This window comes from Rhinatrema bivittatum, chromosome 4, assembly GCF_901001135.1.
Source record: "Rhinatrema bivittatum chromosome 4, aRhiBiv1.1, whole genome shotgun sequence".
In the NCBI taxonomy this organism is placed as follows: domain Eukaryota; kingdom Metazoa; phylum Chordata; class Amphibia; order Gymnophiona; family Rhinatrematidae; genus Rhinatrema; species Rhinatrema bivittatum.
In genome coordinates this window covers 241,956,244-241,973,144 of record NC_042618.1, presented here as the reverse complement: position 1 = coordinate 241,973,144, position 16,901 = coordinate 241,956,244, and the positions used below count along the sequence as shown (strand labels likewise).

Genomic DNA, 16,901 nt, shown 5'->3' with positions numbered 1-16,901 from the left:
CCGTAGAAGACATATTAGAAAGTTACCAGGGCCTGCCATGCTGGTGATTAAAGGTTCTGCAGTTTTCAGTGTCAAAACTATTTATTTGATCTGCTTCATTTTGTTATACTCTAGAACTGACTGATTGGACACATTTTCAGGAAACTTTTGGGGACCTGCAAGAAGCCACTTCAGAACTCCCATGTTGCCACAGATGGTGCTGCATGAAACCTCTGCTCCACATTCCAAGATATCCTCTAACATTCTTTTTCCTATATTTTTTTCTCTCTCTCTGAGTTTTTTGGGGGGGTTTTTGTTTAATTTATTCTCTGCTTTGTTTTTAGATGAGTCTGTCATGGTTTGAAAGTGCTCAGACATTGTCTGTTGGCTCTGCAGATGCTCTCTTGTGTGCAGTTCTGCGAGCAGAGGCTTAGCTGCCAGGCTTAACTTGTCTCGGCGCAGTGCATCACGTCTCACTGTCTCCTACTCTCTTGCTGTCCCGGTCCATTGCAGGCAGGCTGGCTGCTTTCTGTGCTCAGTGATCTCAGGACTGTAGTCTGAAGTTAACCTATAGCCCCCACTAAATTATTATTAATAATACTGTTATTAGTATTGACATCAAAGAGCTTAACAAATTCAAAAGTTAAGAATCATAATAGATAAAATGTACCTAGATTTGTATGTACCTAGATACAGCATTTCCAAACTGTCAGCAGGTGTGAGGGAAGAGCACATTTCTTTTTCCAGAAAACAATTGGATAAAAATAAACCAGCCTCCCAGAAATTGCTTCAGGCAGTTTCATTGCCAAGCTGAAATGAATACCAGAAAGGCCTTATGGTCTTTCCCTGACATATTCTGTAGTTATATTGTAGTTATATCAGTAGTTACAAAGCAGCAATCCCACAGCAAACTCAGTATCTGAATGTATCCCTTTAATAGTTGGGTAATATCTCTGTGTATTAAGTGGACTAACACAGCAACTAAAATACTTTACTAATAGCTGGGTAGAAAGACATCTAATCCAGCAAGCATCAGGATGCTCAGAAATTCATTTGTTATGGACACTGTGCTACACTTTTTGCAATGTTCAAATTTGTGGTGGATCTCTGTGGGGTTGCTATAGATTGCGGTTGGGTCTTTCAGGTGGGGACTGTGCATTATCTACATAGGAATATATATAGCAAACAAAAAAAAAAAAAAAAAAAAAGCAAATGCTTCGTTAAACCATTGCCAAGGCTACTCAAAGCTGTCATATAAATGAAAGAGCGGAAATAATCTTGAAGGGCCAATTTTCACACACGTATGGATCCTGCTGGCTGCCATGGACCTACAAGTCACTTTTCTAAAGAAAACTCCCTTCCCTGGCTGTCTGTTTCATCCAAGGTGGACAGCTCACTCTCCCTACAGTGACCTCCCCCCCCCCCCCCACACATCTCTACCAACCCCGATCCCCAGACTGGAGCACAAGTTAACTCAGTGATGGGCCTGACTCTAGAAATGAGGGACAGTCTTGACAGAATTAGAATTATATATATACATGATGTCTCTTATTCATTAAAGACTGTGCTAGAAAGGATTTCAGTGTATGCCCTGGTACATGGATAGACACCAGACCAATGAAATTGTCTAATACACTTCACTTATCTATCTATTTATTTATTTATTTATCGCGTTTTATATACCGTCGTTCGGTTTACAAAATTTCGATGTTTAACATGTTTCAAAAAGGTTCCTGTGGTTCTTAACATAGAGAGCACAACTTATAGAACATATATATTGTAGGCTTTATAAACGTAGTTCGGATGTCAAAATATACAGTTTCAGTTATGTGGCATTATATGTGCTTGTAATGGATCCACATGTTTGCAAAGGCCAGTAGGAGGGGAGGTAATCTCAGATAGTCATTGGGTGTTTTGGTAGTCTTTGGTAAACATCCAGGTTTTTAGTTCTTTTTTGAAGGTTTTTAAATTTTGCTGTGTTCTAAGTTCGATAGGGAGGGTGTTCCAGAGTATGGGGCTTCCTAGGGATATGGCTCTCTTTTGAGTTTGGAACGAGCAGGTGGAATTTTTAGTAGACCTTTGCTGAGTGGAGGTTTCTATTTGGAGAGTGCATTTTTGGAGAGTGTATATATTATATTTATTTATTACTATGTTAAATTGACATCCAGTTATATTGTTCCATCTGTTCTATGGTTCTATGTAAAGCCCCCCTTTCTCTGTTGGGCAGTTCATCGTTTTATGTAAACTGGAGTGATTTGTAATTCCCACAAGAACTTCGGTATATAAAAATTAAAAATAAATAAATAAATAAATAAATAAATTTTTATGGATGTACTTAGCCATGTTAGGCCTGTTAGTGCATTGCTAGAGCTCTGGAATCCTTAAAACTTTATATTTTGTTACTAAAATTAAAAAATATAAATGTGCTTGCGTCGGCAGCAAATATACTAAACATGTAAATTGGGTTATTGATTTAATATTGTCAGGCATTGCCCTACCATTGACTGATGCCTCATTAGGGACTGGCAGTGCATTAAATGAGTAATAACGGGCCAGTCCTGTGGTCCTAGAGGTTGAGCCTCCTACCGGGTTGGGCACACCACAGAGGTCACATGCTGAAGCTCCGGGAAAGAAGACAGCCACCACTACTTCAGCAACTTCTGCTGGCGCAAGAGAAGTGCAATTGCGAAGGCGTACCAGAGAGGGTAAATAAGATGGCATTTTTTTAAATTGGAAAAATGGTCAAAAGTATAGCAATTATGCTTTAATCTCCAAAAATAAATGCAAAAAGTGAAAACAGATGCCTAAATTTAGGTGTTCAACCCAGTTAATTTTCAAAGGGGCCAATCTAGTCATCTAACTTGCAAAGTTAGTTAAACCCATTGAAAATGTACCTCTTAGTAAATCTGACTCATGCCCCAGGTACATAGTAAGGCATGAGGTCAAAGGATGAGTACTTTCAGCCTCCAGTAACTACACTGAAATCTTCTAATGTTCATCCTAGAGTGTATTATTATACTAATAAAATGTTCTAAGGACAAAATCAAGCCACACAGATTTGGAATTTTTTTGGCTCAGTAGTTCCTCCTTTCTCTGTGCTGGGCTTCTGGCACCATGAGCCTTCATTTATGACTTCCCAGGGATTTTTCTCCTACTTTAATAGACCTTCCCTCTCACTGTTCCCAGCGTATTCATTGTAACAACGGTCCTGAGGCCAGGAGGCATGCACTAGAGCCAGACCCCAATATCAGGAACTTTGAAACCAGCCACCAGGTATCACCCTTAATAATGGCTCGGCCTCGAACTCCCCCCTCCTCCAGGGGCTATGAATGCTGCCTCTGCAGCGTCCCCTGCCCCAGCTGACCCAGGGCGAGGAAGGCCCAATCCAGGAATCGAATCGGGGACCCTCCCCCGGGCTGTATGCAGTACTGCCATAGAGCCAGCAGACAGGTCCAGGATTTGGATTTTAAAATAGAAATGTTGCCTTTTTAATCATTTTCTGATATTGTATAACTGTCTTAGTTGAAGTTTCAGTGAGATTAGTACAGGTTATAATGTCATCAGTCATGGTTAAGGTTGCTTTCCAAATGTGTTGATTGTGCATCATACGACTTAGATACACACAGATTATCTGATGCTGTCTGACAAACTGCAAAACTGGATTTACCCCCCAACAACTTTATTAACAATTTTTATGCATGGTCACGTAACAGTGACTGACAAATCAAGATTCCTGGTTTTCTTTAGCTATTTCTTTATCTGTAGTCACCCTGAGCCATGGCTCATAGAGAGGCACCTTCAATACTGTTTATATGTTACTCAGTTCATCACAAACCCCGTAGTACTTTATTTTACATTTATAAAAAGTTTAAAAGTTAGCAATTTTAAAGAGCAAGTGCCAAACAGTAGGTTACTTATATAAAATCAGTACAACTAAGCCAGGGTTTTGTTAATGGTTATTTTGCCTAGCCACTTTACGAATACTAATAACGGCTGTGGCATGCCCTTTATTGACCTACATCTCCTGCCTGGCCAAGTAATTAATCATTCTCTAAAACTATCAGAGCATGGCTGAAGTATCTTACAATAGATTCCAATTCAGACATCTTCCCAGATTTACATTTTCTCTTCTTCATGTACAGGTCAGTCTGGGTTGATTTCTACTGAATGGAAATCAACTTCTGTTTATCCAAGGTCTTTTTGAATCACTGCCAGCCATCCTGAAATAGGATCTCCCAGAATAGAGAAGAAATAGTCAGCGTTTCAAAACTGTCTAAGCTACTCAGAAGATGAATAAGATTTTAGGCCACTCCTTTAAAAAAAACCAAAAAAAAAAAAACCTGCCTGTCCCCAGCAAGGTGAAGCCTGCTATATGGGTCACTCTAAAAAGCACCAGGTTTCTTGCAGTACTCTGTGTAGCAACTATTACAACAAATGTTACTGTATGGTGGTTATTAAACAACCTGGGCAATTTTGGTATAGTATAATATTGGGAACTAATAGTTAAACTTGCCGATTTATCTACAGTTCCACTAGGAAATCCTAGCCTGGATTTCTAGTTCAATCCTAATGCATTCCAATCATTTTACTTTCCGTTTCCCATATAAAAGCAGACCTACAGAGATCACAGCAAGAATGTATGTTTGAGCATCTGTACTGAATTGAATTCTCTAGTGGAGGTGATGGAATTATATCAGCAACTATGGGCATTTCAACTTTATGGACAACCAATTATCAGAAAAGAGTGACCAAAAGTCTTGGGTCAGTTGAAACAGATTAGTTGAGTTTGCTTACTTTAGGGATTAACACATCTAATATTGTGGATCGAGTCTTGCTTTTCCTTTCACAGATTTGGAAGTACATGTCTACGGTCAAACTGTATCCATAAAATATTTCCTAATAAACTGGATGACCAATTATAGGCTTTTCATGAAAAAAATCATAATATGTAATCAGATTAACCAAACATCAGATGTAGATCTTTTTTTTTTCCTTCCCTTTTCCTTTGTGTGAGATTTTCAAAAAATGACTTAATTCTGTTATGCAAAAAAAAATTTTTTAAATTTCAGATTAAACATTCACATCAGCAACTCTTCTTCTACGGACATGGTGAAATAAATGTTAAATTTGGTAAACAAACTCATTGGAAGGTTAATGAGGAAGGTTGCTGAGCTGTTGCAACTATCAATATTCATTGCCAGTTCTTCAGGCAGAAAGATAAGGGAAAGAAACTGTTGATGCTGTGTGACCCTACTCCCAGCAGTGTCTGTCACTTAAATGTAACTCTAACATTCCTGCCTACTCTTTTGACAGGTGACTCAGATGGATCAAAAACTTGATGACATCCTAAAGGCTCTTAAGTCAGCTCAGTTCCCAGGAGGAGCCACCACTGCCATGGACTTCAACTCCTGCCACTCCAGCTATTAGATATTTGCGGTCTACCTTGGATTCCCCTCCACCATCAGTTGAAAAGTGTAAAGTGGTGCATCATACACAATACTTGAGCTTCAAAGAACAAGATATTCTCACAGATTATAGATATTTTTTTTTTTAATGTGTGGAATCTTTCATCCGTAGCTGGTGAGACCTAAATATTTGGCTCCAGTTGTCCACTCATTATCTTAGCAAAGTCCATATTCAGCTGCTGTGTGGCTCGGCTAGTTAGCCAGATAAAATTATTCTGCTAACTTAGCCAGGATATTCAGCAGCACAGCTGCACCACTGAATATATCTGGCTATCTTAAAGTTAGCCGGATATGTTTATCCGGCTAACGTTAGGGCAGGGTACGAGCCGACCAGAATTAAACAGATAAGTTATTCAGCTAATTCTGAATATCAGAGTTAGCCAGACAACTTATCCAGCTAACTCAGCTACTCCCAGTTATGCCCCCAGAACACCCCTGACTTATCCGGCTAGAATTTAGGCAGATAAGTGCCTAAACATTAATTTAGCCCGATAACGTCTGAGTTATCAGGCTACATGCTTCTGAATATGGACCTCTAGCAGATGATCTGCACAGTAATACTTAAGCTGCCTGAACACTATTCACTGGTCAGAACATTGAGAACCAAAGAAACATGAGGACAATGCATCACACAAAGCACTTCTCCCAACATTCTAATGTCTTATTGCTAGTTTAATCAGTGCCTGTGAGGGAAGCAAAAAGAGTCTTTGTCCACATCTGAAAAATGCAAGCCAGCAGAAGTTGTTGAACGGGCAAATTAAAGTGAACGTTTGGAAAAGAGTGATACCGACCCAGCAAGGAGAGTTTATGAACTTTTACAAATGATAGGACAAAGATTATAAAAACTGCTGAAAGATCCAATCTCTTGAAAATAGATGTCTGCTAGCTTACAGGAAAAAAAGGGAAAGCCATGCAAATGTGAGATGTTTGCTACATGATCGATCAGACAGATAAAAAAATTATCTAGCTGCCATTAGTGCAGGAACATTTCACTGTGGAAAATATCAGTCAAGAAAGAACTGTACGAAGTTTGTCTAAGCTAAGCTATATTTGTTGTTTCTAAATGCCTGTTTTGAAAAAATGGTAATTGGCAGAATACTTGAAGATCAATAAAATGCAGTGGTTTAAATGATGCACAGTACGGCAGCAGTAATAACTTTCCATGATAAAAACAACTCCATAGCATACAGATCCAAAATAATTTATAAATAAAATTGTGCAGAGACATTTCTGTTAGTTGATTGCAAATGAAACATATTGGCATTATGCAGTACTGTTTCTGCTGAATGTTAAATGATGTGTATAATTATCCCTATGAAAAATGTATCTTAAATTATACTTGGGTGTAGCATGTTACAACACTAATGCCTATGTAAATAATAATAAATTAAAGATACATTATTATTAAAGCCTTTCCTTATATTGGTTTTACAGTGGGGGCTGCCATGTCAAGAATTTGGGTTCACAGCTCTCAATTAACTCCAGTCCACCAGGGATGTTTTGACCCAGTCCTGACCTTTATTTGTTATTTTAATTTAGGACCAACAGTTTTCTTCCTGTTCTTTGGGTTTCCAGCTCAGGCAAAACTGGCTTCTTTTGTGCTATAGAGCTATGAAACTTCATTAGTGACGACAAGAGATTTTCCCGTATTTTGATACCCATCTCCCTCTCTCCCTCCCTCCAGCATAGCCATGGCAGTGAAAGGCTCTTGCCAGTGGTCACAGATTGTGGCTACTGGAGCATACTATACCTGCATGCTAAGTTTAGCCAATAGGTGTCACCATTCATAGCTCCCTGCTCACAAGGACTATGAAAGCCATCTCTCAGCATCCCCATCCCCAGTCAACCGGGGAAACGAAAGACATAACCCTGGAATTGAATCCAATCACTGCCACTGACTCACTGGGCCAACCCTAATCCCAGGTTCGTTATCCCATCTTACTATGTGAATACAAAATGTAGGACTACCATATAAATCCCAAAACACTGGTGCTGGGATTTGAAAACCAGGACTGACTCAGTGGGTTCCTGATCAAGTTCATTGATAGGTACCTTGGGCTGGTGTACAGGCAGCAAACACAGCCCTAAGAGGAAGTTAGCAACAGAGATTACTAGAGAAGCAATACCCACTAATCAGTTGATGGGCAGCTTAAAACATATGGGGTAGATTTTAAGAGGTGCATCCATGTGCGTGCGCCGATTTTATAACATGCATGCACCGGATTTTATAATCCGCATGCACTTGTGCGGGCAGCGCGCGCAGGGGGACCTAATTTTATAAAAGTAAGCGCGGCGACGAGATTAGGCTTCTCCCAGTTCCCTCCCAGTGCATTCCAATTAAAGAGCGGACTGGGAGGGAACTGTCCAACCCACCTAACTGACCTTCTTCCCTTTTCCCCTCTCCTCTCCTCTCCTCCCCGCCCCCTATCCCTATCCTAGCTAACCCACAATTTTTTATTTTACCTTTTGCTCCCTTCAGGAGCAGTAGCAACTTGCGCGTGCCGGCAGGCTACAGACGCATTCTTCCCCGGCACAGTGGCAAATGGCCAATGTACTGGCTGCCTCCAGCCCCGCACCTCCCCACCCCCACCCCCCGGACCTCCCCCTTTTCAGGCCCCAGTACTTATTTGCGTACCGGGGTTTACGTGTGTGGCCGGTCCCGTTTGAAAATTCGGGATTTTCGCACGCAGGGGTTATAAAATCTACCTGCCCTCTCTCTTATCCTCCGTTATCTCCTCCCTCCTCCTCTCCTGCCTTTCCTCACACCTCTTCTCTCCTCTCTCCCTAGGCCTCATCCTCTCCATCTCCCACCCCTCACCACTCTTCTCCACTCCCCACCACTCATCTCCTCACTACTTTTCTCCACTCCTCTCCACCCTCACCACTCTTCTCCACTCCTCTCCACCCTCACCACTCCTCTCCTCTCCTTCACACAAAGGGACAGACATACAAGAGACACAAAACACTTTCACTTCTTTCACACACAGATAAGCACAAAAGACAAAGGTAAAGATAAACAGATGAAACACAAGGAATAGGACAACTCAATCAGGTAATCGAATAAAGAAATCCAGCTACTCACCAAACTCCTCTCCTCCTCTAATTCCTGACGCACCCTCAAAGAAGCTGCAGCAGGAAACCAGTATATATAAACAAAAAAAATAACATGCCATATCTAAAATGATGAGTGATGCAACATGATAGAGCATTGTGTGACATGATAGAAATATATGCGATGTGATATTTTGTTAATTTCCCTAACCATGCCCATCTTTTTATCATGGGATGCTAACGCACCATACTTTTGCCATTTTTACTGTGGCTTGATGAATCTAGGGGTAACTTTGTACTGGAGGCAACAGAGGGTAAAGTGACTTGCCCAAGGTCACACGCTGTGGCAGTGGGATTTGAACAGAGGCTTCCCTTGTTCATAGTCTAACCACTAGGCTACTCTTCCACTCCCACCCAATTACTTAAAAAAAAAAAAAAAAAGTTGGAAAGAGAGTCCTCTGTACCAGCAACTGTGTTTGTTATATGCAAGCTGGGAAGAAGGCAGCTTTATTCTGGTAACTTTAGGTCTGCTGTTTGGCTGACCACAATTACCTGGATAAATGTGTCCAGGCAACGCTGACTACCAGCACTACCTGGACACAGTGAAACCCTGACCTGAGAACATCCCCAGTGCTGCTTCTTTTTACCTTGATATATTTTGTCTGCACAACAATTTGCCCAGACAAAATTTGGCCAAGGAGTTGGCAGAAAATTTCAAACCTTGTCCAAAAGTTAGCCAGACAAGCACTGGCTATTTACCTTTGGGGTCCTAATTCACGTAAGGCTTTTCTCTCGTTCTGCATCTAGGAGAAAATGTCTTGATAGATGTGGGTTATGATTACATATACATGGTCCAACATACAGAAGTTTTTGGGACCACGTGCGTTTTTTTCTGCAGATGTGATTCTCCGAACTCTGAGCCGCTGTTGTAAAACAAATTCTACAGGACTGTGTCCGTGAATAACAATCAATAAATACCGTTTTTAATGGGTTTTCTTCCTCTTTCTTTCTCAAACAGCAAAACGTCCCATAAACACTAAACAACAGAGCGGCACAGAACCCCTGTTCTGATCCTACCTAAAAACATTGCCAAAACACTAATTATGTTGCCTTATCTCTTATTATGGTTTCAACTGGCTCCTGACAGAGCCTGTAAAAGTAGCATGTCTGTGTTTAGATTAGCAGCTTTTACCAACTAGTCTCAGAATTTGGGCTTTAATGTGGGGATTGTGAACTGTAGTGTAAGTCAACTTCAAATGTTATTTGATCCCCTACAAGGGGGAAAAAGAAGCCACAATAGAAGAAAATAAAAAGGTATTTTGCACTCTATGATAAGCAAAAATATAGCATGCTGTCTGCAAGGGCAAAAAGCCAGCTTTCTTTTCAGGATTATATTACAATGTTTATGAGACAAACAATAAACCAAAATATAAGTCACTCTATTTAAATACAATCATGTATGTTCACTTTTCCAAAGAGTTTTGTCATAGGCAAAGATTAGAAAAAACACAGAAAACAGGGTTCAGATTTTTAGGCCTAATTTAGAAAAATTGTCAAGCTCAGCAAACTGGCTTCATCCTTTATGATGAACCACCTTTCTTTAAAGTTAATAAGAGTTAAGTTTTATACTTAAAAACCTGTGCATGTTCTGTACCATATAATGTTTGAAAACTTTCATCAATTGAGGAAGTTACTTCCTTTAGGGTTTCCAATTTCTCCACAGACCAGGACTGGACACTTGAGCTCTGGAGGCCTTCCTCTCATTTGCATAAATCTGCATATGTTTCAGATCCAGCTGCTTTGAACCCATATAATGTTAGGCCTACTCTGTAATGTGTGTTGGGTATGGGCTTGACCCTCAGAAAGCAATGAGTATACTGATTTACAATTACAAGATAGTACATTTCCCATATCTAAACAGCACTAACTGCTGGTACTCAAATAGTAACAAACCTACATGTGAAAAAGGCAACACTGCAAATATTACACCAGGCCCTAAAACACCAATGTACCTCCTATTAGAAAAATAGATCGAGCCAGACTGCTATAGATCTCTACACATAAAATACACATTAGCAGAATACCTCACCTCAGTCACATATGCAGAACACAGACAAAACCTCACCAAATAAAGAATAAAGAAAGCATAAAGTTTATTTATTTATTTAGAAATTCTTCTAACCCGCATGTTCCATTTGGAGTTCATAGTGGCTTACAGACATTTACATAAATAATAAAAACACTAAAAAATTCAAACTGAAATATAGGCAGAAACTGCACTGGGAATTGCAACAAGCCAGACTCTGAATGCAGTGACTCAATGGAAAATTGGAAACATCAACATTCTTCATAAAACATCAAACAATAAAATCAGCAAATATAAAACATCAATCATAATAGTAAACCCATATGAATAAAATAAATATTTCAAAGTAGCTGATGAACAGAGCATTAAAAACTCATATAAAAATTGTTATAAATGTCCCAAACACCAATAAAATATTTCAAAACAGCAGTGTGAGGGAGTATATAAGAAACCCCCTCAGAACACTTTAAAGGACTGGCCACAGCTATTTGTACCAGTCCTCATTAAGTCCCAACCCAGCAAGGAATTCTGGGCTAGAGTGGATAACGGCAGACCAAGGATAAGAGACCAGGAATCAGAAGATTGGGAGAGACCCTAGAGAGCAGAGAGGAAGCCTTCCTATGTGAGGACAGGTTGCCATTGATGTTTGAATACTGTCAGAACAGCAAGATAAGTTGCATATGTTTTACTGTTTTTCTTTCACTGTAAATAAAAGTGCACATAAGGAAACAGCCAGAGTATGCCTCCTTTCCTTTTCTGGCTGTTCCCAAGCTGCTACTGTCCAAGTTACCACATATGGTGTCTGAAATGGGATATCTTGCCTAAGCAGGAAGCACAAGCAGAAATCCACAGCCGCAGCAGAAAAAAAAACCAACCCTGCAGAGTTTTCTTTTCTGGGACCTCCCAATTCCATTTCCCCAACCAAAGCTGCAACAAGCCAAGGGGTTTAGCCAGCAGGGTTTTTTTTTTCTTTTTTCTCTCTCCTTCCCCATAGAGATACTCTGGTTGGAGGCAGCCTACGAAGCAGGAAAGATGGAGCAAGTAATCCAGGTCCTTAGAACAGGACAGCAGCAGAACACCATTCAAACACAAATTGACCAATAGCAGGCAATGTGAGAGCAACTTATGCAGCAAAACGCAGTGCTGAATCAGTATCATAGGCCATGCAGACCACTGTGACCAGATAACCCAGATGAATCTGTTACCTCACATTCTGTTTAATATGAAGGCAGGCGAGGATTCGGATGTCTTCCTTCAAACCTTTGAGGGGACCGCCCGCCTATTGGCCTGGCCCAAAGCCAACTGGACTATTTATTTATTTATTTTATTTATTTAATTTCTTTTCCTATACCGATGCTCAAGACTAGGTCTTATCGTACCGGTTTACAATGTAACTGAGGGGAAACCAATTAACATCAAGGTAGAAAGTAAAGTTAAAGGTACACACTATGTACTTAGCTAACTTCTTCACAGGCAAAAGTCATGCGGCGTTCCAAGCAGCCAACCCAGATGGGAGGGCTACCTATGCAGAAGCCAAGGCCACTATCCTGGAGAGAGCTGGGTAAACCTCAGAAACATACCGGAAGCAGTTCTGGCTGGGGCTCCTGCAGCCTGGGGAGAGAGCCTCCAAAATCTGTTTCATCACCTGAAGGATGCCGCCTAGAAGTGGCTAGAAGCCCTTGAGGGTTGTTCTGGGATGCTATTGTCCCCAGTTCACAGCCCTGTGGTGCCAGCTCATAGGAAATCAGAGCAACCCACCGGGGATAGTTTGACTATGAGGTGGAGCTGGGCAGTAGTCTGGGTACGGCTGGATGCCTGGCCTGACAAGGCCAAGCTGAGGGGGAAGGCATGTGAGGGAGTATAAGAATCCTCTTAAAGAACCAGCCACAGCTATCTGTAACGGTCCTTCTTAAGTCCCAACCCAGCAAGGGATTCTGGGATACGGTGGATCATGGCAGCCCAGGGATAAGAGACCAGGGCCCAGAAGGTTGGGAGAGACTCCAGAGAGCAGAGAGGAAGCCTTCCTATAAGAGGACAGGTTGCCATTGATGTTTGAATACAGTCAGAACAGCAAATTGAGCTGCATCTGTTTTTCTGTTTTGCTTTCACTGTAAATAAAAGTGCACATAAGGAAACAGCCAGAGTATGCCTCTTTTGTTTTCCTGGCTGTTTCCCAAGTCACTAATGCCCAAGTTACCACAAGCAGACTCATCAAATAACACCCAATAATAATTAGAACTAAGGATTAAAAAATATCTTCTGCTCTCCATACCTGGGAACTTTGGATTTCCAGTCACCCTTAGATTGTAGTGGAATATTGGAAGGAGGGAAGGTGAGAAGGCCACATAAACTTTCTCCTTGCTCTCATATATACACATATTCATTCTCTTTCACATGGATGAACACACTCACCACTCTAATTCTCACAAATGCTCTCACCTGCTATCTCTCTCTCACACACATACACATACACACACAAACTCCATCTCACATACCCTCTCACTGGCACACAGATACACACACTCACTCACTTATACTCTCACTGACACACACATTCTCATATGCACTTAATGATCTCACATGCTCTCAATGACACATGAACATACTCAATATGCTTTCACTGACACATATTCTCGCCCATGTGCTTTCACTGACATGCATGCTCACATACGCTGTCAGACATGCTCATATTGCACTCACTGACATGCACATACATGGTCTGACACACGCATTCTAACTTATGTTCTGACACACACATGCTGTCACTCACATAAGCTCTGACACACACACATACACACACCACATATACTCTTACTGACACACATGCTTTCACATATGCTTTCATTTCACACACACACGCTCACATATGCTCTCACTAACACACACATGCTCACATAAACTCTGACACACACATATGATCTGTCTCTCACTCAGTCACCGACCCCCTCTCTCACAGGCCACACACACATACTGACTCTCTGAATCATACTGAAGCCTGCCGCTCTCCCCTGGTGTCTTCAGCTGCCAGCAGAATGTGCTCCACTGCTGACCACTGGGTTTCTCTTTCAGTCACTCCATATCGGGATGGGTTCTTCTGGCAGCCACTGGGCCTCTCTCTCCTCTTCAGCCACCAGCAGAATGGGCTCTACTGGCAGCCACAGGGCCTCCCTCTTTCTCTGTGTCCTGGTGTCTTCCAGCACACCTCCTCTCCTGCTGATTGACCCCTGGCCTTGCTGACTGGGTTTTACAGTGTCCGGTTGTAACCAGCACTCTATAACTAGCTGCAAAACTGGGCTGTCTGGCTGAAAACTGGGCAGTTAGTCACCCTACCTTTTAGTCATTTCTTTAAAATTTTGTTGAGCTGTCCCAGCTCCCACAGTTTGCTTGTGCTTCTGAGAGATTCTGAAAGAGAAGAGTCACAAATGACAGTACACAAAGTGCTAACTGCTTGGTATCCGGGACAACTTAAAACCAATTCGGCGAGGTGGGAGATTCTCACTCCCAATGTTTGAATACACCAAAACAGGATATTGAATAGAATATACATATATATGGCCACCAGTAACTGAAAAATTGATTTGATTTAAATTGGAACCATCATAGTAAGCACTACAGGTATTGATAAATATACCTTCTTTGCTTTATGTTTAATCTTCAGTCCAAAGTCTATATGTTTTGCAAATAAAAATGATCTAAATCAACAGTTCAAATGTCTTATCTTTTAATGAAATGTGTCAATTTCTTCTTTCAATTATAGTGGTGGATATCTTTAGCGATTACCCTTTCTTCATTGGCGATTATATATATGACTATAGCTTTATTAATCATGCTAACAATTTAACAAAATGCCTAACCTAGGTATCCTAGCCCTCCTTAGTTAAACGGAGGTCCATATTCAGCCGCAGTGTGGCTCAGCAAGTTAGTCGGATAAATATATCCAGCTAAATAATTAGCCTGTATATCCAGTGGGGTGGCTACATTGCTGAATATATCCAGCTCTCCTAAAGTTCGCTGGATAAGTTTAACCAGCCTACTTTAGGTCAAGTCTAAGAGATGACCAAACATAGCCAGATAACTTATCCAGCTAACTGAATATCGGCGTTATCTGGCTAACTCAGCTCTTCCCAGTTTCGTTCCCAGAACTCCCCTGATTTATTTGGCCAGGTTTTAGCTGAATAAAAAAGCTATCTGACTTTGGTGACAATTCTGGCCTGCAGTTGCTAGATAATATCAGGAATGACCCTGCAGCCAAGTCATTGCCTCCAAGGTGCATGTCTAAACTTTCTGGGGACACTGATCTGACTAACATCTAATGCAGGAGAGGAATAAGCTGGTTCCAGTGCATTGCTCTCATGCCTGTCTATTACATCTACATGATTCAAGCTGCGAAGCCCAAATGAGGACCCAATTTGCCAAAACCTGCATGTATTTTTGCCCAAAAGACAAAAAAGTGGCCCACGATCCATACCATCTGTCCTTGCCAGAGACAAGAAAAGAGGACCATTATCGCTGCATTTGACCAGGACTAGCATTCATCTGCCTGATATAAGACAGGTATGTGGCAGAGCCACCTCTTATCTACCTGTTGACACAAAGTGGAGGAAGTGAAGCTGAAGTGGACATAGAGCAGAAAACAATTTCTCTGCTCTCTTTTCAGCCCCTCTCCTCCTGTTTCTCCTCACCTGCTACCTGTAATGTCTGCTCCAGCCTCACCCCCTCCTCTCCTATAGGAACAGGAGAGGAGGGAGCAAGGCTGGAGTAAACACTGCAGAGCAGAAACCAATTAGTTAGCTCCCTTCTCCAGTCCCTCTCCTCCTGTTCCCTGCATGCTGCTTGATGGGGAGGGACTGGAATAGTAAACAGCGAGTTCCCATGTATGGAGATTGGATGGTGTCTTCAAAATTTGGTGCCAGAGTCAACTGCTTACATTGCCTATGCATAAATCTGAGGCTTGACCAGCAGGTGACTGGGGTCTGGACATACCCATCTTTGTATGCCCTCTAGGTGACAGGAGCCACAGATCTGTGCATCATGTCCATTGAGTCCTTGCTTCAAGACCCTAAGGAGATCCATAACTGTGATCTCCAGTACTTCTGCCTCTAGTGCCAACCTCCTGAATTCAGTTCACTTGCAATGAGAAAAGAGTCAGCAATCTCATTTCATACCCAGGAATATGCAGCATCAAATGAGGCATACTGAACACACACACTTCTGGGGAATTAAGATATTCACTGTGTACCAACCTATTCTTACCCTGCTCTTTCTTCTGGACCACTGCCAAAGGAGACAGAATCATCCAAGAGAAAGGATTCTTGAGGAAAGAACCCACCATTCACCACAATTCCAGCTTGGTGGGCAGCATATTGCAGATAACACTAGCAAAGCATGAGGCACTGTCCTCCAGAGAGATGCCATTTTTATAATTCTAGGACATGGGCAGGCATGAGTGAGCTTCAACCTACCCTTTAGACCTGGAAAAGGGGTAAATGGGGGCCGAGGTGGGAGCTCACCAGCCCCAGTTTATTTAAATTGGGGACAGGAGGGGCTCAGTGAGGTTCTGACTGGGCTTGTGGAGCCCAGCCAGATAGGCCTGGGTCTTAGGCTAGATTAGTTTTGTGGACCATGGGTGGGGATCAGAAGGATCCAGGGAGGCCGAGTGAAACAGACTGGGCCTATGGGTTCACGTTTTAAAAGTCAGAAAGGGGTTTCCAGGGCCACAGGAGGACCTTTTTTTATTGGTTCTTTTTTGGAAGGGGCTTTTTATTTTGGGAGGGGAAAGGTTCCTTTTAATATTTTTTTTGGTTCAACAAACAAACCAAACTGAAAAAACATTAAACAAACTGTAAAACAACCCCCAGAAACAAAACAAAATATGAACCAAAACAAAAATTTGGGGGTTGCACATCCCTATGTGACACTCCTTTGGTTTGGACTATGAATTACCTCTATGCTGGGGGGGGGGGGGGGGGGGACGGACTGTCACATGAGAAATTTTATCCGAGTTCATAGCCTGAGTAGGGAATGAGACAGGGTCCCGGTCACCCTGATACCACAATTCTGTGCCCTTGCCAAACAACCTCGCACTTATAGCAATATAGACCAGATAAAATCATCACACCAGAATAAATCAGTAATTAATCCTTTTACTAGTATTATGTAAGTAGACAGTAAATCCAACCAGAACATTAAATGGGAAAAATACAGTAGTGAAGTACAATATAAACTTGCAGTTTTCTTATTTTAAATCAAGCAATGCAAAAAATCACTGGGTATGGCCTGTTAGCCAGGACAACCAACATACTCATATGGATAGTAAAAAA

At 41.6% G+C, this 16,901-nt stretch overlaps 1 protein-coding gene across 1 annotated transcript in view; it reads left to right on the top strand.

Annotated features, from left to right (window-relative positions):
- LOC115090623 (potassium voltage-gated channel subfamily KQT member 1-like) overlaps positions 1–6,807 on the top strand; it is a 713,074-nt gene extending 706,267 nt beyond the window's left edge. Inside the window, exon 5 of the mRNA XM_029599984.1 lies at positions 5,293–6,807. Within this exon, the coding sequence (XP_029455844.1) occupies positions 5,293–5,406 (114 nt within the window). The 3' untranslated portion in view covers positions 5,407–6,807. The remainder of the gene's footprint in view (positions 1–5,292) is intronic.
- The last annotated feature ends 10,094 nt before the right edge of the window (positions 6,808–16,901 follow it).